Source organism: Mesoplodon densirostris, chromosome 7 (assembly GCF_025265405.1).
Source record: "Mesoplodon densirostris isolate mMesDen1 chromosome 7, mMesDen1 primary haplotype, whole genome shotgun sequence".
NCBI lineage: Eukaryota > Metazoa > Chordata > Mammalia > Artiodactyla > Ziphiidae > Mesoplodon > Mesoplodon densirostris.
The window spans coordinates 56,633,679-56,654,780 of NC_082667.1; the positions used below are offsets into that span (position 1 = coordinate 56,633,679).

Below are 21,102 nucleotides of genomic sequence, written 5' to 3' on the forward strand. Positions count from 1 at the left end.
TCTGGAAGTTCTGCCAGGCCTTGGGGCTTTGACCACCTGGAGGGAGACAGGAGCCTATTGCCTGCGGGAGCCCAGCACAGTGGGGATCCCAAAGTCTGGAAAGGTTGGGAATTTGGCAAGGGACCTCCAGGGAACTCCTAGAGGCAGGGGGCCCCCCACCATGGGTTGTCCTATCTGGGTCACAGCCCTTCCCCCGAAGGGCCTGGGACCCACCTCTGCCCTGGGTCCTGAGCCCACAGCGCTATGGTCCCTCCGACTCAGCCCCCCACCCCCAGTCACTGTCTCCCATCACTGGGCACTCCCTCTGCTCACAGGTCCCTTCAGTCTACCACTGAGTCACAGGCTTTCATGTGAGGAAGGCCATGTCAGTCATTTTGACCCAGTCCCCATTCCATTCAGCTTTCTAGAATGTCATCCTCTCAACACCCCCTTGAAGTCAGCAGAATGACTGTCCTCATTTGACACATGAGAAATCAAGGCCGCCAAGGGAGAATGACTTGCCCAAGGGCGCCCAGCTCCCCTGTGGGTGGAAGCTGCCCCACAGCAGCCTCGCCTCTAATTAACGCTGCCTTCGGGGCACTCGTGTGTGTGCAGCGTTCTGTTGCTGATGTGTTCATTTGGACGTGGCATTTATGACATCATAGACCCTAAGCAAGGCCCATCCTGATAGCCCTGGATCATCAAGAAAAGGATTCATGGGGTTTAAGCTTTAAATGGTTAAAACAGATGAAAAAGTTGTGGCTCAAAGGGACAAACCCTCAGGTTCCCAGCAGCCTGAGGCCTGCAGAGGGCTGTGGTTTCATGGTCCATGGAGCAGCACAGTCAAGCTGTGGAGACGCTTCTGATCCTGCCCTGCCTTCTTCACCCAGTCTCGAAGTTTCTCACCTAACATCCCCCCCTCTCCCTTGGGGCCTCCGGGAGCCTCCAGACTCCTCAGCCCCAGGTCTCACTAACCAGACTCAGAGCTAAGAGCCTCCCATGTGGCGGCCAAGCGGTACACAGCACCCTCTCCCCCCGGCATTGATGGCTTCGAGCGCCCAGGGAGCGGGTGTCTCGTGCCCCAGCTGAGAGCAGAAAACCAGCCAAGCCAGTCGCTGGCCACATGCATGAGGGCTTTGGAGCCTGAGGACTCCATGGGAAGGGCCGCCGTGCCCCGCCCTATCAGCTGTGTGACTGTGGGCAAGTCACAGAATCCCTGAGCCTCGGTCCCTCTTCTGTAAAAGGGGGGAACAATAGCCCCCTTTTGCCGGGTGGCTGTGAGGAGAAGACAGTGCAAGTAAAGTACCTGGCACCACGCCCAGTCCTGCAGCCCTCATTATACCCATTAAACACGTAAGCTAGTCCTCAGAAAAAAGGAAACACCACCTGTCTCTTTATCAGCGTTTGTTTCCCAAGCACCCTAGGTTGCTTTTTGGCTCACAAACTCCCTACAGCTGACATCAAGCATTTTCTCTCCTACCCTACTGTCCCTCTGGGAGGTGGCCCATAGCTGGTATGGTCTAAAAGTAGCTGCCCTAGGGAGCACGGGAGGGTGGGCAGGAGAAGAACTGGGGAACCCAGGGTTTTGCCACAGAAGGCAGGGCCCCAAGAGGGGCTGATGAGGGAACTCCCTGACTCCCTGCGGGCCCATAGAGGTGCTGGGCAGGGGCAGGGAGTGAGGAGAGCCACATCCCTGCACTGAGATCTGGTCTGGGTGTCTGCGAGTCTGGAGACCCAGGTTCAATTCCTGGCTCCCAAGCTGTGTGACTTGGGCCAGTTACTTAACCTCGCTGAGCCTCAGTTTCTTAGTCAGTAATTGAGACTAAAGACACCTGAGGCTGTCTGTGGCTATCTTTATCCTGATTTGCCACATGAGATAAAGGATTGGCCCACAGTGGGCGTTCAGTAAAAAGAGCAGCAGAAACGAAGTTGGGGGTCCAGGCTGCCATGGTCCTTCCCACCCCATTTCTACAGTTAGATGAGGCCAGCAAGGCTCAGAGAGGTTTAGCGACTTGTCCGAGGTCAGATGGGATGTGCACATCATTGCCTTCCTGGGCACTCACTCTTATTTGGGACCCTTGGTTATCAGCCTGGCCTAAGAAACTCCCCCTGCAGGGAGCCTTGAGCCTGTCTTCGTGCCTGGGAGGGTTTTCTCATCTCGGAATGGTAGTCCTGAAGACACAGGAAAAGATGTCTCCTATCTTCACTGACAGATGCATGAGGGTACAGAAGCATTTCCGCAAAAATACCAACACAGTGAAGATGAGCCTCCCATTGATGAGCTGTCCAGGAGAACGCCCCATTGCTGGAGGGGTGCAAGCAGGCACTAAGCAACATCGGATGGAAAGTTGGCCTTGGTGGCCTTTAAAAGAAAGCCACCCTCCACATGGCTGCCAGGCAAATCCAACCCTGCTCAGTTCCCACCTCTCCTCCCCGTTCAGACCCAGCTCCGGCTCCCGGACTTGGCCTTTGAGTTTTCTGGACTCCATCATCCTATGTTCTCATCTGCCTCCCATCTGGTCTGGGAGCTCCACAAGGGTAGGTCCTGTATGTTTTGATTCCGGGACCTGCCAGGGGAGGGAGGTCATGTTTCCTGGGCAAGGACCACAGGCCAGGCCCCCGACCAGGTATTTACACACGTTGTTGCAATTTGGGCTTCACAACAAGCCAGAACATCAGGTGTTATTATTAGTCTCACTTTGCAGATCAGCAAAACTGAGGTCAGAAAGATCAAGCAAACTGCCAAAAGTCCCACAGCAACAGGAACGCTGAAGAAGTGAAAAGGTGAAAGAAGGGGCGTTGAGCACGTGGGGTTCCCGATTTCAGCCCCCAGTCCCAAGAGGCATCTGCAGCGGGTAGGCACGCTTGGTTGCCCATCTGTCTCCAACTCTTGGGGAGCCCCATCCAGGCACTGAGTGAAGTGGACCCCTGTGAACCGACTAACCACAACCGCAGCATTTGGGGGTGTGTGGGAGGCAGGTCGCTCTCCCCCAAGCCCGCCATTGCCCCAGCCCCGCCCTACCCCAGCCCCAGCCAGAGCTCTGCACCAGCCCAGCGGTTTCTGCTGGCAGCAGCTCAGAGAAGGGTGAGGTGGTGCTGGATGTGGGGGGAGCAGGTCAAGAGAGCCCAGTCTGAGTCCAACTCAGCCATGTTCTGCCCATGCTGCAGGGCTGCTGCGAAGCACTTCCTGGACATTTGGCCTCTTGGACAAGAATCTGGAAAAGGAAGCCCACAGGGTGTGGCAGAGGCATCATTAATCGCCACAATAAAGACAGCCAGAAGCTGCCTAACACCCACTGGGTACAGGCCCCAGGCTAAGTCCGTTATTCTTAGTTTTGGCACCAACCCGAGAAGAAGCTACTATCTTTCCCATTTTACAGATGGGGAAACTGAAGTTCCATTTGACCAGATGAGGACTAAAGCCGGCGAGGCGGGGAGAGGGGGTTGCGATGACCAGCTGGGCCCTCCCTCAGCATAGATCCGAGGTTCCCGGTGGCTGGGAGGGCGAGGAAGGTGTGGACACCCTTCCCAGGTCCTGTGACCTTTCCTACCTATGCCCTCATAGCAGCTCAGGTCCCTCCTTAGGAAAGCTTTCCCCGATCTCCTCCTCTGAGTTTAGGTTAGGCCCTGCCCCACCCCCACCCTGCCCTCCTAGCTATCACAGATTGTCTTCTCTGAGCTGTCCCCATCTCCCTAGGCCTGTCCCCACAGTAAGCCAGATGGGAGGAAGGAAATGCAGCTGCCATCTATATAGAATTCAGGGAACCCAGCTTCTAAGTCTAGCTTCACCTTGATTTACCACAAAGCTTTGGGTGGTCACTTTCCCACCGGTAAAATGGGACATGCTGTACTACTCTCAGGGCTGGTGACCATCACGGAAGAGAAAAATTTTCGAGGAGGAATTCTCTTCTACCCTTGGAACCAGGGCCTGAAGGACAGCTGTGACCCTCCTCTCCTAGGCTCCCCTTCCTCAGGTCCACACCCAGCAGGGCAGGGCATGGCAGCTGTGACCTGGCAGGGCCAAGGCATCTAGAAGAGGAGGTGGTTTTGGGGAAGATGCGCCTCAGCCTTCCACGTAAAAGACAATAATACCACCGTGCTACTTTTTGCACAGCACTCAAAGACAACCTGACTAACATAGTGCTGGAAAAGTGTACCCAGTTTGGGCAGGGCTTAGCTTTGTGGACAGACTGGGGGGAAATCCCTGTCTCTTATATTCTGTGTGACTTTGGATAGGCTATTTAACCTCTCTGAGACTCGGTTTCCCTAAATAGAAATGGGGACCTTACTAGTCCCAGACACGTGATTTTTTTTTTTTGCGGTACGCGGGCCTCTCACTGTTGTGGCCTCTCCCATTGCGGAGCACAGGCTCCGGATGCGCAGGCTCAGCGGCCATGGCCCACGGCCCCAGCCGCTCCACAGCATGTGGGATCCTCCCGCACCGGGGTACGAACCCGCGTCCCCTGCATCGGCAGGCGGACTCTCAACCACTGCGCCACCAGGGAAGCCCCGTGATTTTTATTTATACTCGATGACCCCATCCATAGCTTGTTTCTCCACCTGAATTCTGGGGGCTTTGATGGGACCTTTTCACAGGGCTGCTTAAGGGCCCAGGAGATGACGAAGGAGGAAGAGTCTGGACACTAGAGCACGGTCCAGAGAGGAGAACTGACCTGCCTGGACTCACCAGATGGGACGGCTGCGGTGTGGGGAACCCCCTCTGTGGCCACCCCAGGCCAGCGAAGGGTCATTTCCTTCCGCGTTCAGCCCTGCCGTCACCTCTCCTGTTTCCCCGGCTAAGTGCGGCGGCGCCGACAGCGGGGGAAATCGGGGCCAGGCCGGATTTCCTCTGCGGACCCGCGGCTGCTAGAGCCACCCGCCCCCCTGGACCCCGCGGGGCCACGAACTGCACGTGCGGCGGCCCGGGGCGGCCTGGCTGGCACAGCGCTTCCTTAGCGACCCCTCTCCATCCCCGCCCTTTCATCCCGCCCTCTTCGACCCGCCCCTTCCCAGTCCGGGTTTCAGTGTCAAGAAAAAGCTTCACCCCCTCGCGGGTTCCGGATAAACCGAGTCACACGGGGGTGTGCCGGCCCGGCGCTAGGACCCCGCGGCTGGGCCGAGGGGGGGCGTGGTGGGGCGGGTCGGCGGGAGAGGTATTTAAATTGGAGCCCGAGCTGCCCTCTCGCGGGTCCGGTTCCCGTGGGGCGGTGGAGCGGCCGTGCGCCTCCTCGGGCCGTGACCCCGGGGTCTGGCGCGGGGTGGGACGGGGAGGACAGGTTTGCGCAAAATGTGCCGGGGCTGCCCGGGAGAGGAGCGGCGGCCGCGCTGAGCCAGGTAGGAGCCGCCCAGCGGGCGAGGCTGGCCGGCCCCCTCGGGGAACCGGCGGTCCCGCGCCCCTCTTGAGCGAGCACCCGGCGCGGAGATGGGCTGGGGCTAGTCCATCGAGACGCGGAACTTCAACAGTCCCCTCTCGCCACCGCCCCCTGCTTTGCGCGTGGAGCCAGGGTTGACTCCAGAAGTCTCCAAGGCTCCTAGCTCAGCGGATCTTTCCCGCGAAGGGCGAGGCCAGCGTTCCCATTTGACAGATGGGAAAACAACTGCAAAAAGGCCAGCACTTGAGCAGGGAACACACAGCTAGTCAAGGGCAGTTCGGGATTTGAATCTGGTCTGCTACTGCCCTCTGACCCTGGCCAGGCGTGAGTCTTCCCATCCCACCGCACCAGATAGCCTGCCCATCTCTAGGGGCGGGGATGGGGGGGGTGGCACCCACCTCCCTCCAAGGAGCTCCGCAGCCAGCCTTCTTCATGGGTGGTAAGACGTGAGGGACCCCCACCCCCACCCTCAGCTGCCTGAAATTCCGCCATCACAGCCACATTCCTTTGGGTTAAGGTCTAATTCCCCCGTGGGATGCACATGTCTCCAGAACGGGGCTTGCCCTTAGTGATTCACTGCTCGCTGGGAACGTCCACAGCAGCTCTCCCAGGACCCCACTCTGCCAGTGATCCAGGCTGAGAGGAGGGAGAGGAGCACCCTAGAGCCCAGCACTGTGAGCCTGTCTGGGGTTGGGGGTTGGTCGGAGGGGGTTAGAGAGGGAGATCTTGGCCTGGTGTTGTGGAAACATTTGCTTTGGAGGCAGACAGGCTGGATTCTGATCCTGATTCTGCCATTTCCTGCCTGTGTGACTTTGAGTAAGTCACCTCTCTGAGCCTCATTTCCCTCATGGACAAACTCTATAGGGGGCAGGCAGCTCAGCACCTGCTGGAGAAAACACAGCATTTGGGTCATACAGACCTGAGGCTAAATCCCAAAACACTTATGAGCTGGGTAACTATAGGGTAAGTCACTTCACCTTTCTGAGCCTCAGTGTTCTCATCTGTACAATGGAAATTATAGTAACTGCTTCACTGGCTTGTTGTGAGAATTAAATGAAATGATATAGGTCAAGTGCTTAGAAGAGTATCTAACATCCTTAAACACTAGGGATGGGCTTATTATGGTAGTAGGTGTTGCCCTCCACCCCATTTCTCTGTCTCTCTCTCTCTCTCTCTCTCCACATTGTGCGCGCGCAGGCACGCACACACACGGATATTCTTTGGCACTTCTCCCCCCAGTCAGTGTCCTAAGATGTCTCCTGCGTCCTCTTGCCTAGGCCACTTGTCTGCTGGCCTGGGGCCTCCCTCTTCAGCACTCCTTACCTCGCCTGGGCTGCTCAGCCCTGTGGGTTTGTCCCAGCTGGGAAAGACAATATGTGTCTAGGGTGCCTTCACAGCCATTCTCAGCTTGGTCATCACAACCATTGGGGTCAAACAGTGGCAGAACAGGAACCAGGCTGCTTGCCCTACAGATGGGACACTGAGACCCTGAAAGCTTAAGGGACTTGCCCCAGGGAGCAGGGCTGGTGGGCAGTAGAGTCTGGATGGGAGCCTGGGTTTCAATTATCCCAATCCTCCCTCTTGAGAGCGAGTAACCCTCAAATTCTCCACACTGTGTCTAGGGCACTGCTCAAGGGTGTCCACTGCCGAGGGGCCTCTTTCTGTTAGATGGCAGGGTGGAGTTCCACGTGCTGCAGGGAGGGGCCCTCCTGGAGGCTCAGATGCTCACCTCAGGGATAGAATGGAATTTGGCAGGCAGGGGAGGGGGAAACGAGTGCCCCTTTGGGCACCAGTGCCCTCAGGTTCAGAACTAATCCAGGTCCTTCCTTATCCTCACCTCGCACTCACCGCTCAGCCCTTTGCCGTGGACTGCTACCCCTCACTTTGCTGTTTGTTCAGGAGACTTTTAGTGAGCACTGCTTAACAGACCCCTGTTCTCATAGAATAAGAAATAAATGATCGGGAAATGATCAATGAGAGGAAGACAATAAAACACGTGCAGATCTGGGCAAGAGCATTCCAGGTGGAGGGAGCAGCAAGGGCAAAGGCCCTGAGGCAAGAATGCACTTGCTGTGTTTGAGGGATGGTGAGAAAGCTAGAATTTGGTGAGGGAAGAGCACATGGTAGATGGAGTCAGAGAGGAGATTGTATAAGCTTCGATTTTACGGGAGGTTTTCAAGCAGTGAGATTCATGATCTTATACATGATTTAAAGACATCACTCATGCTGCCATGCTTAGGACGGACTAAAAGAGTTCAGGTTGTTGCTGGGGTCGAGGCCCAGGGTCGTGGTGGTGCCTGTCTGTGGCAGTGATGGAGGAGGGAGGTAGGCAGATCCAGAGTCTGTGTTTTAGGGAAAGCAGACAGAACCCACTGATGGGGGGAAGGAGTGTGGCAGGGAGGTGAAGGGAGAGTCCAGGAGAAAAACTGCTCTCACCAGCGTCACCATGTCACCGAGGTGCCTCATGTCAATTCTCAGCGCCTTCCCCAGCCTGCACAGTGTAAGACGGTTCCCAGAGGAGAGTGAGGCCCCTCTGCCCTGGGGGCACTTCCCATGGTGGTTGGGGGGCGGTGGTAAAGGGGAGGGAACCACGGAGTGATGAAGTGCTCGGTGCCAATATATAGCCCAGACTTGGGAAACCAGAGAAGGCTTCTTGGAGGAGGTGACATCTACGCTGAGACCCAAAGGATGAGGAGGTATTCAGCACAAGAGAGGGGAGGAAGTGAAGGTTTGGGGCAGTGAAGAGATGCTCAGAGAACTGAAGGAAATATGAGGCTTCCAGAACACAGAGTGGGAGAAAGGACAGTGAGAAATGAAGCTGGAGAGAAGAGCTGGCTGGGCAGGGAGCACTCCCCAAGGGCCTTGAAGGCCCCGCTGAGGGGTTTCCACTCAATTCTGAGTACACTAGCATTCAAAAGGGTGGTGATGTTCTGCTTTTTAAACAGCAGAACAAAATTTCCTGTGAAAACCCAACCTGTAATGCAGGTGAGAGGAGGACATCTGTGGGGCAGGGGATCCATGGCCCCGGTGGAACCCAGGGAACAGGGCTTAAAAGACACGGCTCAGGCCTTTGCCTGTTTGAACAAGAAAGGACCTCAGAGCACCCACCTTCATTTAAAATTCATAGCAAGGATGCTTATGGGTTCTAACAGTAAAGACTCAGCCATAAAGGTTCTATAAATGCCTCTTCCAAAACATCCCTCAGAGTCACAATTCAGCACTTATTTATTGAGCACCTGCAGGAGACCTTATAGTGTAGAGGTTAAGGGCACAGACCCTGGAGCCCGACTTCCTGGGCCTGCCACTTGTTAGCTGTGTGACCTTGGGCATGTTGCTTAATTTCTCTGAGCCTCAGTTTTCCTGTATGCACAGTAGGAATGGTGATCATGGAACCAAGTCATTGAATTATTGGAAAGATTAAATGAGTTCATACATGTAAAGTGTCAAGAAGAGTACCTGGTGCATAATGAGGGCTCTGTAAGTGGCACTTTCATAGAATATGTCTCATTTGATCTTTAACAAAACTTTAAGGTTGGCATTAGCCTCAGAAGAGGAAACTGAGGCTCAGAGAGGTGAAGTGATTTGTACAAAGTCACACAGGAGGTAAGTGGAGGAGACAGAGGGAGCAGTCTGGTGTGGGTGACTGGGTCCAGTGCTCTTGGAGGGCATTATGTGTCTCTCCTTGTTAATGTTTTGTATGTATTATGGTCTCTTCTGTGCCTTTATTTGTGTCCCCAGTTCCCAGGACAGAGCCAGACAAGAGGAGGCATTCAGTAAAGGTGTGAGTGAATGAATGAATGAATGAATGAAATTGATGGATTGAGCTGTGTATTCCTAGCACTTGGCCCAGGTTCTCAGTGAATGGGCCCCTAGCAGCACTGGGATGTGACCCTCCTGAGGGCTTTGTGGTCCCCCTCAACCTCAGCCCCGCTGCTCATAGAGAGAAGGGCTGGCCCAGCATGCCTGGGTGTCCCACTGCGTGGGCGGTGGCTTCAGTGAAAGTTAAGGGCCTGGCAGCCTGTTCCTGGGGAAGTCCACGGCCCGCAGTGCTGGGGGCAGGGCAGGCCTCCTGGCGGGGCTTCCTGTCAAGGCCCCAGGCCCAGCCTTCAAACAATGGCAGGGACTCGAGAACCAGAAAATCAAAAGAGAAAGGGCAAAATAAAGGTCTGCGGGTGGGGGGATTGAGGAATTCCGTTTGGGGCTTGAAGAGCTAGGATGGGGGGACCTGCTTGTGGCCTGGGTGGAACTGGAGTGAGGCCCAGCTCCCCACCTCACCCCACCCCAGCCCTGAGCTTGGCCAGGGCAGCCCTTAGGGTCCCTCTACCTCCTGCTCACCTCCTCCAGGCTGTCTTCCAGGTAGGGTCTTTTGAAACCCAAATCTGACCATGTCACCCACTGCTTAAAAACTCTTGTCCAGGGTAATGGCCTAGCTCCTCGGCCTGGCACTGAAAGCCCTTTGTGATGGGCTGCAGCCCTTTTTCCCATCCCCTTCACAAGGTGCCCCATTCACAGCACCTTTGGTCCAGCTACAGCTGCAGTCTGAGGTTCCCTGAGGGCAGGTGCAGACGGGAAGGAGCGGTGGGAAGGAGCCTGTGGTCTTACAGCCTTCTCCTTTCCTCCTGCCCTGTGCAGAGCCATGAGCCACCGGATCCTGCTGCTTCTGGCCGTGCTGACCCTGGGCCTGGCTACCTCCCAACACCGAGACAAGGTGCCCTGTAAGAAGGTAAGGAGCTCTGCCTAGGCAGGGAGAACTCCCTGTCTCCCCCTACCCCCTGCCCGGGGGTGTTCTACTGCCCCAGCGCCAGAAGCCAGAGGCTAGGGGGGTCAGAAAAGGAAGGGGAATGCATGTAATGCCTTTAAACCTTGCATTTAATGAGCACCTACTAGAATGTTTAAATGCCTTGTTTACTGTTAATCCTGCTGGGTAAGTACCATTATTCCAATTTTATAGAGTTGGAAACCGAGGCTTGGAGAAGTTCGGTAACTTGTCCAAAAGGTCATTCAACTCGGGCCAATATTGGACTCTGTCCCTTCAAGCTGCCCCCAAAGGGCAGTGGGTCCAGCTGGCTGATGAGGAATCGGTATATGTGTGGGGAATTTGGAGTGGGCATCTGGGAAGGGCTCTTCTGTACTAGGTCCCTTCGGGGGACAAATCCCCTTTCCTAACTGGGCTCCTTAACTCGAGCCCATCTGCCACATCTCTGCTGTGATGCCTCTGACTTATTAGTGCCGGGGTCAAATGCTGCCTTCTCCAGGAAGCTTCCCCTGACCCCTTCCAGGCCGACCTGGTTCTGTTTGATCCCTTTTGGGGCCCCCACAGCCCTAAGCTTCCTTCCATCTTAATATGGAGTGCATGGGGTAGTTAGTGAGTGGTCCACACCTGTCTCAGCTACCAGACCAAGAGCTTCGCAAGGGCAGCGACCAGGTTTGATTCACTTTGTTCCATTTTTCTGCCAGGAGTCAGGGAGACTAGCCCTGAGGTCACTGTGACCCTGTGGGGTACAGAGAAAAGGAACCCTCTAGGTCCACTCGTAAGGCTGGGCAATCATTGAAGTCAAGACCAGAGTTTGGGCTGGGGAAGGGACAGGCCCTCCAGTGGCCCCACCTGGACCTGGGACTGGAAGCTTACGACACAAGATGGGCAGCTGCTTTCGGAGGCTGGAGGAGCTGTCAGCCAGGGCCCTGCAACCCTTCCCTGGGGTTTGCAGTGTCCCACTGTTGGCCACCTCACTACTTACTCCTTGGAGCCCTTCTGGGATTCCCAGCACCCAGAATAACAGGCAGAGAAGGCCTCAGACGTCACCATATGCAGCCCCACATCCACCTGGGGCAATAGACTCAGAGAGATAAAGGGTCTGGGCCACCCAACAGGCAGAGGGGAACTGGGTGGGCTTTGGATTTGGGGCAAATGAGGTAACAGGCAGGAAAGCAATTTCTGAACTCCCATGGAAGCGGTTTTGATGCTTTTCAAAATAGTAAAAACAAATTGCCACATGCCGAGGGCTAATAAGGGGCCTGCTCCACGCTAAGGGCTGTCTCTCATTTTATGAGAGAAAACTCTTCTTTTCAGCTGAGGAAACCAAGGCTGAGAGGAGAGATGTGACCCGCAAGGTCATACTGATAGGAGGTAACAGAGACAAGATTCGAACCCATCTCTCCCGAGCTCATGCCGTCCACTGCCGGGTAACTCTCCCTACCCTGCTTCCCTTCTATGTGCAGGTGGTAAAATGGTGATGAGTGACACCCTCTTCCCTCTAAAAAAAAAAAAAAAAAGCTGGACAGTGGAGTCCTGGCATACCAGAGAGTGGATAGGGGGTCATCGGGGAAGCTCTGAACTTGATTAAGGGCTGATGCCCGCAAGACCCCTCCCCAAATAAGTCACTCAGCTTGGAGCTCAGGGAGCGGTGGGTACCCGACAAGTGGGGTTCTGAGAGCTGCCCACGCCTTCAAGCTCCTTCCTAGACTGGACTGGACAGCTGGGTAGCCCTGCCTTGTAGCAGCCCCTCTGGGCCTCTGTGACAGGGGTCCTGGGCACTGGGCAGAAAGCAGGATTAGGTGCTGGACTTGGCCAGCTTTGTGTCCCGGCTCAACTCTCAGGAGCTGGTGCCCCAGGGAGCCTTTGAGCATTGCCTCTGGGGTGAAACGGGGTGTGGACTTGCAGGTGGGTTAAGCCCCATCCCCCAACACACACTGTGTTCGTGTTCATTTTGCTGTTTCTTCTTTAATCAGGATGGTTTGGGGAGCTGAGGATACGGATAGGGAGGCCGTGCCCAGCGGCCCCAGCTGGCAGAGACGGTTGTGAGGGAGGAAGGGGCAAGGAGCCAAGCAGGTCTGGCAGGGTGGCCGGGGTAGGATTCCAGTTTGCATGGGTGCCCAACTGCAGGGGTGTCCTCGGGCCTCGGAGTAGGGCAGTACTGTGGAGTTGGAAGCCACATGGAGCTGGAAGAGTCGCACTGCCTGATGGAGGGCAGTCCGTTCTTCCCCCACCGCCCCCCCCTTCACCTTGAAGCTCTTGGGAGGAAGCTGAGAGCTGGGCCAGGCAGGGAACACCCAGGCTGGTGCTCCTGCCCTATCGGCTCAGCCACTGACTCGCTGTGACCTCGTGCAGGTCATGCCATCTTTAGGCTCAGTCTCCCCATCTGGGAAGTGGGTGGGCTGAACCCCTTTTGCTCTAATGGTCTTTGACTCTAGTCTGAATATATGCATCATCTCTTTTCTTTTCCTTTCAGAAAGGTGATTCAGTCAGTCCCTCAGACTTTTACTAAGCTGATGATGTCTGTGACTCTTTCATTCACTGAAAAATGTACTGAGCACTTTCTATGGCCCAGGTCCACAAGAGTCACTCAATCAAACCCTGTTTGCCCTGAACTTACTATCTAGCAGGTCTGCACACAAACAGTCACAATTCAGGGGGCCAAAGCTATGAGAGAGGAAGCACAGGGGCTGTGAGAGCCCAGAGGAGGCCCCGACCTGCCCGGCAGTCAGGGAAGGCTTCCAGGTGGAGGAGACCTTGGAGCTCAGCACACAGAGTTCACCATGCTGATCTGGTTGGGAAGAACATAACCAGCACAGGGAACAGCAAGGAGGAGGCCCAGAGGTGGGTGTGGGAGGGCACAGTGGGCAGTGGTCAGGTGTGGGCTGGGCTGGAGTGGGTTGGGAGGAAAGGGGACAGGTCAGCAGCGGCCACAGACAGCCTTGAACTCTCTGCTGAGGGTGCTGGACTTTGCCCAGAAGGGGTTTAAGCCGAGGGCAGCACGGTCAGAGTGGAGTTTTTGAGCAGTTGCCACGCATTTGGCTAGTGGAAAGGGGTCAGTGGAGACAGAGAGGCCAGGGCGGAGTGGGCCTGAGCTTGGTGGTTATGGAAGCCAGAGCCTTCGCTGGGAAAGGCTGGGGTTCCTGGTGTGTGGGAAAAGACAGAGGGAGATTGCATTTCCATGGAAAGAATTCTGGCCCCTGAAGGCACGTGTGATGGAGGGGCAAAAGTGTGGGGTCTTTGGTTGTTAAGAGACTGGGGTTCAAAAGCCAGCTCTGTTCCTCACCAGCTGGATGATTCTGGGGACTCCCTTCCCCTCTCTAACCTTGGGTTTCTTAAAAAGGGGTGATCAGATTTGATGGGCAGGCTATTGTGAAGATCCAGTGAGACCAGGGGTCTGAAAATGCTAAATAAAATATAAAATGCTGAATGGGTGCTGGCGAAAGATGAGTTACATTCTGGATAAGAAACCAGAGTGGTAATGTGACACAGCAAAATCAGTCTTGTCATCAAAGGATGTGTGTTGAGACTCTGGTCATCTTTTCCTGCCCCCTGCCCCATTTTCAGGGGCCCATCTGGACTGGACCATGCAAAGTGAAGCCACTGATGGGGGTGAGGGCAGCAGTAGAACGGGGTCATCTGGTGAGTGTCAGCAAGGAAGACAGGCTCTGGGGCCTGAGCTCTGCCCCGTGGAGTGAGGGCTTGAATGAAATCTGAGGGTGAGAGACCAAAATTAACACCGATGACAGGAGTGCAAATAGCATTTTCCCCTTTTGGAAACATTTCTCCCAAAGTGGTTTCTAGTAGAACATCAGCTGGGTAAATTTAACTCTCTGGGTCCATGGAAGGAAACTGGGATGTGGAACCAGGAGGCCTGGGTCCCAGCTGGCCCTGCTCCTCACTGGCTCTGGGGCACTCTAGGTGATACATGGCTTAGTGTCCTCTAAAATGGGATAATGATCAGTATAGAGTATTTGTTAGTGCATTTGTCCTTCTATCATCTCTCTCTCTGTCTACCAATCAAAGCTTCCTTGAGTCCCTCCCTGATGCCAGCACCACCGTACGGGGTACCAGAGACAGGGACAGGGAGCAGAGTAGGGGTCATGAAGACATGGGGTGATTAGGCTGCGGGGGAGGATGTCGAGCACGCTGGGAGGACAGAGGAGAGGCCTGGCCAGGCCTGGTGGTGGCTCCAGTCATACGTCCTAGAGGTGCGTGTCTGGTTGCCCCTCCTACAGCACCCACTAATGCCCGCTGCTCTCCCTGCCCTCCCCCTCCCCAGGTGGACAAGGAAGTCTTGTGCCGGGGCCTTGGCCTACTCCAGGTCCCCTCGGTGCTCCCACGGGACATCGAGGTCCTCGACCTGTCTGGGAACCAGCTGCGGAGCATCCTGGCCTCGCCCCTGGGCTTCTACACAGCGCTTCTTCACCTGGACCTGAGCGCCAACGAGATTAGCTTCCTCCAGCCAGGGGTCTTCCAGGCCCTGCCCCACCTGGAGCACCTCAACCTGGCCCACAACCGCCTGGCAGTGGGCACGGCGCTGAGCACTGGGGGTCTGGGTCCCCTGTCACACCTGACGTCCCTGGACCTGTCTGGCAACAGCCTGTACAGTGGCCTGGCGGAGCGGCTGCTGGCGGAGGCGCCCGCCCTGCGCAGCCTCTCGCTGGCGGAGAACAGCCTGACGCGCCTGGGCCGCCACACCTTCTGGGGCACGCCCGCGCTCGAGCGGCTGGACCTTCACAGCAACGTGCTGATGGACATCGAGGACGGAGCCTTCGAGGCCCTGCCCCACCTGGCACACCTCAACCTCTCCAGGAACTCCCTCACCTGCATCTCCGACTTCAGCCTCCAGCAGCTGCGGGTCCTAGACCTGAGCTGCAACAGTATCGAGGCCTTTCAGACGGCCCCGGAGCCCCGGGCCCAGTATCAGCTCGCCTGGCTCGACCTGCGGGAGAACAAACTGCTCCACTTCCCCGACCTGGCCGCACTTCCGAGACTCGTTTACCTGAACGTGTCTAACAACCTCATCCGCCTCCCTGCGGGGCCGCCCCAGGGTGGCGAGGGCCTTCACGCGCCTTCCGAGGGCTGGTCCGCCTTGCCCTTCTCTAACCCCGGCCGCAACGCCAGCACCCAGCCCCTCTCTCAGCTCTTGAATCTGGATCTGAGCTACAATGAGATTGAGCTCGTCCCCGAGGGCTTTCTTGAGCACCTGACTGCCCTGCGCTTCCTGAACCTCAGCCGGAACTGCTTGAGGGCCTTTGAGGCCCGGCGCGTGGGCTCCCTGCCCTGCCTCACACTCCTGGACATGAGCCACAATGCGCTGGAGACGCTGGAGCTGGGTGCCAGGGCCCTGGGGTCTCTGCAGACGCTGCTCCTACAGGACAACGCCCTGCGGGACCTGCCCCCGTACACCTTCGCCGGCCTGGCCAGCCTGCAGAGGCTCAACCTGCAGGGAAACCGGGTCAGCCCCTGCGGGGGCCCAGGTGAGCCTGGACCTGCGGGCTGTGTGGCCTTCTCTGGCGTCTCCTCCCTCCGTGTCCTGAACCTGGCGGACAATGAGATGGAGACGCTCCGGGCAGGTGCCTTCCTCCACACTCCGCTGACCGAGCTGGACCTCTCCGCCAACCCTGGGCTGGATGTGGCCACAGGGGCCTTGGCGGGCCTGGAGGGCTCCCTGGAGGTCCTGGCCTTGCAGGGCAACGGGCTGGCCATCCTGCAGGTGGACCTGCCCTGCTTCAGCTGCCTCAAGCGGCTCAATCTGGCAGAGAACCGCCTGAGCCGCCTGCCTGCCTGGACGCAGGCTGTGTCCTTGGAGGTGCTGGACCTAAGGAACAACAGCTTCAGCCTCCTGCCGGGTAGTGCCATGGGCGGCCTGGAGACCAGCCTGCGGCGCCTCTACCTGCAGGGGAACCCCCTCAGCTGCTGCGGCAACGGCTGGCTGGCGGCCCAGCTGCACCAGGGCCGTGTGGACGTGGACGCCACCCAGGACCTGATCTGCCGCTTCGGCTCCCAGGAGGAGGTGTCCCTGAGTCACGTGCGTCCTGAGGACTGTGAGAAGGGGGGGCTCAAGAACGTCAACCTCATCATCATCCTCACCTTCGCCCTGGTGTGTGCCATCCTTCTCACCACGCTGGCCACCTGCTGCTGTGTCCGCCGGCAGAAGTTCAACCAACAGTACAAAGCCTAGAGAGGCTGGGGGCTACAGACCAGCTCTGTCGGGGGACCCTGCCAGGTCAGTGGGGGAGCCAGAGGCATGAAGAAGGGTGGGGACTGACCCAAGGTTATCCAGTGAGCCAGGATCCAAGAAGCCTGGTCTCTCGGTCCCAGCCCAAGGCTCCTTTCCCTGTATCCTGCTGCATCAGTAGGTGACCCACTTCACAGGGCACACATGTGGTCCAGCTGTGGAAGCTGGAAGGTGGGCAGCTGCAGGAGTGACAGAGTGTAAGGTTGACCCATCGGATCAACACATCTTCACCAGGCGTCCGTTTTGTGCCACACCCTGCCCTGGGCACTGGGGACGCCAGGGAATGAGACACATCCCTGCCCTCAGCATCGCCCAGTCTGCGTGGGCAGGTGGTTGCAGTGACCACACAGAGTGTGGAAGCCAGGGCTCCAAAGCTCTGCAGCCCCAGCTGGCTGAGTGTGGATAGTTCTGACCCTGCTGGGCCAGGGTAAGAGAGAGGCAACGCCGACCAGGAGGATTTGTCTGAGAGGCGTCCAAGCAGACTGCTTGTCACATCTTCTGATAATGACTTTCAGCTTCTCTGGAACATAAAAGGCTTGTGACCGGAAGAGAGCTGGAGCCACTTGAGTAAGGCTCGGATCCAGTGCTATCAGGCGGGCTGCGGCAGCTCCAGCAGGGCCTGGTTAAGAGGCGGTCTCCCTGGGCTCCAGCCCAGCACTGGCCCATTCCATTTCCTGCTCCGGGCAGGCTCTTCCCCTACCTGGCACTCTCGTGTTGCACACACCAGCCAAGATACTGCCCTAGCCCCACTACTCCCTGCCCAGGCCCCCTGCTCCATCCCAGTCCCACCCTGGCTGCTGAGCCAGGAGTCAGAACCTCAGGTATCTGGTTCTCTTTTGCGCCACACTTGGCAGTGGTGACAAGCCCAAGCCTGCATCTGCCTCTTTATGGCAACCCTCTGAGGTTGGTCTTTTATCCCATTTTACAAGAGGCTCCAGAAGTCTTCCTCCAGGGACCTCCAGCTAAGAAATGCCAGAACCGAGCTCCAGACTCACATCCTCCTGAGTCCAGAGCCTGAGCTTGGCCACTGCAGGGGCTGCGGGCTGTTAGGTGGACAGGAACTGGCCCCTCGTGGCCGGAACAAGGCCGGGGAGCATCCTGTGCCGCGCACACCCACCCGCTCCTCTCCCTCCTCTCTCCCAGGCGGGCAGAGAGAAGATGCGCAGCCACAGGCCCTCTCCTCCTTCTGTGCCTCATTTTCCCTATTCCCTCATTTGCAGACTAGGCGGGCTCTCCTTTTTCTCTTCTTGCTCTTGCGTGCCCTCCTTCCCTCCCCCTCCTTTGAACGTAGCCTGGACTTTGAAACCATTGAGTCCAACCTCCCTGTTGCACAGATAGGGAGGCTAAGACTGAGGAAGAGAATGGGACTTGCTCAGAGCTGCACAGGTCAGTGGCAGAGCCTGTGAAACAAGGTGGATTCAGACCTCATGGCGGGGGTGGGGGTGGGGGGCTTGGTGGTTGGACCTGAATGGTTTCCTTCTCGCTCAGCTGTTACATCACAAGACGATGCTGGCTCCAAACTCTCTTACTAGTCCTCATCATGCAGGGACTTATTTTTTCCCCTAGAAAAATGGATAGAAAAATCCCAGCCAGATATAACCCCCTATTTCTCATACCCATGAAATCGTGGGCCATCTGGGAAGAAAGGAAGCGCTGGGATTAACCCCAGGACCCTGTGTCATTGTCTTCACCCTCTTATCTGTGCTTGGCCCGCACTCAGGCTCACGATGGTGCTCGATAAAGTGTGAGATGATGAAAATGCCCCCTCTCTACCCCATTTTACAGATGAGAAAACTGAGGCCCAGGGCAGGTTGAGGACTCAGGGAGTCAACGGCAGAGCCGGGGCTAGAGCCTGGTGGCTTGGCCCCAGCCCGGGGCCCTGGTGGCGAGTGGGGCAGCCGGTGGGTCCAGTTCTGTGTGGGATCATGACCACAGGTGCTCACTGCACACAAGCACTCTTCCTCAGGCCTGGAGGGCAAGGTGTGGGCCCCTCCATGCCTGATCTTTGAGAACACTACACAATGCTGCTCTCACCCCCCAGGACCCAGGCTACAACCCAGGCCTCGGGGCCAGCTCTTTGTGTAACCCACGTGAATGTATTAAAAAATGATTTTGGAGAAACAGTGCGGCCTGCCGGCCTCCTCCTTGCTGCGGGTAATCATTGCGTCCACTCGAACCCTGCCCTCCTCTACTTCCCTTCCAGCCTTCGAAGCCTCATGGCAAACCCCTGGGGAGACAGGCTGAGGACCGCTGGGTGGGAGACTGAGGCTCTGGGTCATCACCATCCTGGACCTGGGTGCCTCAGCCCCCATCGTGTCCCTGCCACACCTCTGTCCCCTCACACTCACCCCACTCCCCACCCACCACTGAGAAAACAGTGACTTCCAGCAGGAGCCGCTGAGCGCCTTTCCCTCCTCTGCAGCTCCATTTTCTCTCTTTCCTCTCCTTCAGCCTTTCCTCTCTGCTTCTTCCTCTCAGACTTCAGCTGTGCTCAAGTCTTGCCCATCTTATGAACAGTAAGACCCTTAAGCCACTTTCCCCTTTCCTTTCCCTACTTCATGGGTAAACTTCTAGGTAAAGTAGCTTCCTCTCCCTCCCCTCCATCCTAACCCATCCCAGGCCACCTCCAGCTGTCCCCCTCCCCCCCCCAGCTGAGGTCACCAAGGGTGTACTTTTCAGACCACGCCTCTGACCCTTCCGCTGCGGGGCCCCTCACCTCTATCCCCCATCACCCACACCTTCCCCTCGGCACACTCTCCCGACATCTAGGACCCTAGGTGCCTTCCTCTCAGGCCGCTCCTTTTCAGGCTCCGCTCCATGCTCCTCTTCCTCGAGCCATCAGAATGGCAATCAGCAGGACTCTTCTCTCAGGAAGGCCATCACCCTCACTGACGTAGCCACCCCATCGCTCTGACAATGCCCACATCTCTGTCTCCAGCCCCAGCCCCTCCCGAGTGTCCAGCCTCGATACCCTGACACCCAGAGGCCTCCCCAGCTAGAGGGTTAAAGCTCTCCCAGGGGCTGGAAGATTGAGAGTGAGCGGCCAGGCTGCAGTTCAAGGTTGAACTTGGAAGAACCAAGAGGGGCCAGAAGAAGAGCATGCGTGGTTCCTAGAAGGGGGTTGGAGGGTGAGAGTGTGGGCTGTGGGCTCTGGGGGAGGGGACAAGAGCCACCTCACCTGGGGCGGGGGTGGGAGTCAGGCGACGGGCTGAAGCAGAGTCTAGGGGGCAGGGAGTGGTCCCCCTGGTCTCCCACTTTGCAGTCCCTTGTGCTTGTCTTCATGTGGCCCCGCCTTCCGTTCTCAGCTGCCTGACACCGAGCCATCACCCCCTTTGCAGGTGCCAACCTTCTCTTCTCCACCTCCTCTCCCACAGGCTCCAGCTGTGCCTCCCCCATCCACAAGCGTCCTGGAGATTTCTCCAGCCCAGCTTCCTCCCTGGCTGTGACCTCTCACCTCCCAGTTGCTGCTCCCAGCTCCTACTCTCCAAAGGAAAAACTGAAATGCCTATTTCATGGATGGGGCTAGGGGGTGAGAGGGTATGTGACTCAATGCCCTGGCACACAGTAGGTGCTGCACGAAGGCCTGCAGGAGGGCAGTAGCATGGGCTGAGCTCAACCCAGGACTCTGGGAACCTCTGACTCAGCTGGGAGCCCACCAGGCCCCTAACCCCTTTTCCTGGCAAACAGGGGAGTTTGCTCACCTGACCAAGACCCCCAGCAAGGCAGAAATTCCTGTTTTCAGCCGAACATGGACACAGCTGCCAACTAGGTTATCGGAGCATCCGGCAAGTTCCAGGGCGAGAGGATGCCCTTGCACAGCCCCTGTCACAGACAGACTGCGGTGTCAGGTCACCTGGCTCACTCAGTCCACGAGGACCAGGCCCAGCAGGAGCCGGGCTCGCAGGCCGGGTGGGAGGAGAGGAAGCCAGCATCCCTGGCCCACCAGCCGCCTCCCGCTGTCAGTTCCCTGTGCTGGCACAATCCTCCAGGACCCAGGATCCACAGTCTGCTTTCTGTGCCCCTGTTGTTTAGCAGCTCAGAGGCCCTGCAAGTCCGGGTCCCTGCGGCCCTCCATCCTCATCTCTCTCTGGCCACCTCCCACCTCCTATTCAGAGCTGACAGTTATTGAGCACTTCCGGGTGGGCCCTGCGCTGAATACTTGATGTACCTGGTTGTATATAATTCTAACACCCTTTGAAGAGATTTCTATTATTATCTTCCTCACTTTAGAGAAACTGGGACTCAAGATCCCACAGCTGTCAAGGGCCAGAGCTGAGACTTGAACCCAGGTTTGCCCTGCTCCTCTCTGGAGCCAGCAATCTTAACCATTAGGCAGCACTGCTTCCTGACCCTCCCAATTCTGGCTCTCTCCCACCTCTTCTACTTGAAATGTCTCACCTACCCTGACCCACCTGCCAAACTCCTCCTTTTTCAATGCTTACCTGCATCACCTCCTCTGGGGAGACTGCCCTGATTTCCCTCCTCCAGCTGCCATCAGCCCTGGGCTCCCCGGGGCCACAACATTGGGATGTCTGCCTGATCCACCACCAGACCAGGAGCTCCTGGAAGGAGGTCTTACCCAGAGTCCCTTCTGTGTCCCCTGGGCCCGAGCCAACACAGAGGCAAGTTCAGAAAATGTTTCCTGAATGGATGGCCCTGCTCTCCAGGACCTAAACACTTGTGGGGATTAGCATCAGCCCTCAGACCAAGAATGGGTGATAAGCTTCTCAGACAGACCCCAGGAACGTAGAGGA

The 21,102-nt window shown here is 57.0% G+C and overlaps 2 protein-coding genes across 6 annotated transcripts in view; both read left to right on the forward strand.

Moving 5' to 3' along the window:
* LOC132494165 (guanylate cyclase 2D-like) overlaps positions 1-4,849 on the forward strand; it is an 88,340-nt gene extending 83,491 nt beyond the window's left edge. The window contains 3 exon segments of the mRNA XM_060105189.1: positions 958-1,179; positions 2,991-3,064; positions 4,715-4,849. Of these exon segments, the coding sequence (XP_059961172.1) occupies positions 958-1,179; positions 2,991-3,064; positions 4,715-4,849 (431 nt within the window).
* A 306-nt stretch (positions 4,850-5,155) lies between these two features.
* Positions 5,156-18,471, forward strand: LRRC32 (leucine rich repeat containing 32). Of its 5 annotated transcripts, none has more exons than XM_060103751.1 (4): positions 5,156-5,313; positions 9,090-9,130; positions 9,984-10,074; positions 14,387-18,471. In XM_060103751.1, exons 3-4 carry the CDS (start codon positions 9,988-9,990, stop codon positions 16,289-16,291), a joined length of 1,992 nt encoding a protein of 663 aa, XP_059959734.1. In that variant the 5' UTR covers positions 5,156-5,313; positions 9,090-9,130; positions 9,984-9,987; the 3' UTR covers positions 16,292-18,471. The 5 variants fall into 5 exon arrangements, with proteins under 5 accessions (XP_059959734.1, XP_059959732.1, XP_059959736.1 ...); XM_060103753.1 differs by lacking the exon at positions 5,156-5,313 and adding an exon at positions 5,889-6,025; XM_060103749.1 differs by lacking the exon at positions 9,090-9,130.
* The last annotated feature ends 2,631 nt before the right edge of the window (positions 18,472-21,102 follow it).

What these genes read in the sequence shown, in the direction of transcription:
- LRRC32 (XM_060103751.1), top strand. Translation starts at nt 9,988, where the DNA reads ATGAGCCACCGGATCCTGCTGCTTCTGGCCGTGCTGACCCTGGGCCTG. An exon ending in ACAAGGTGCCCTGTAAGAAG is followed by an intron (nt 10,075 to 14,386) that starts GTAAGGAGCTCT and finishes CCCCCTCCCCAG; the next exon opens with GTGGACAAGGAAGTCTTGTG.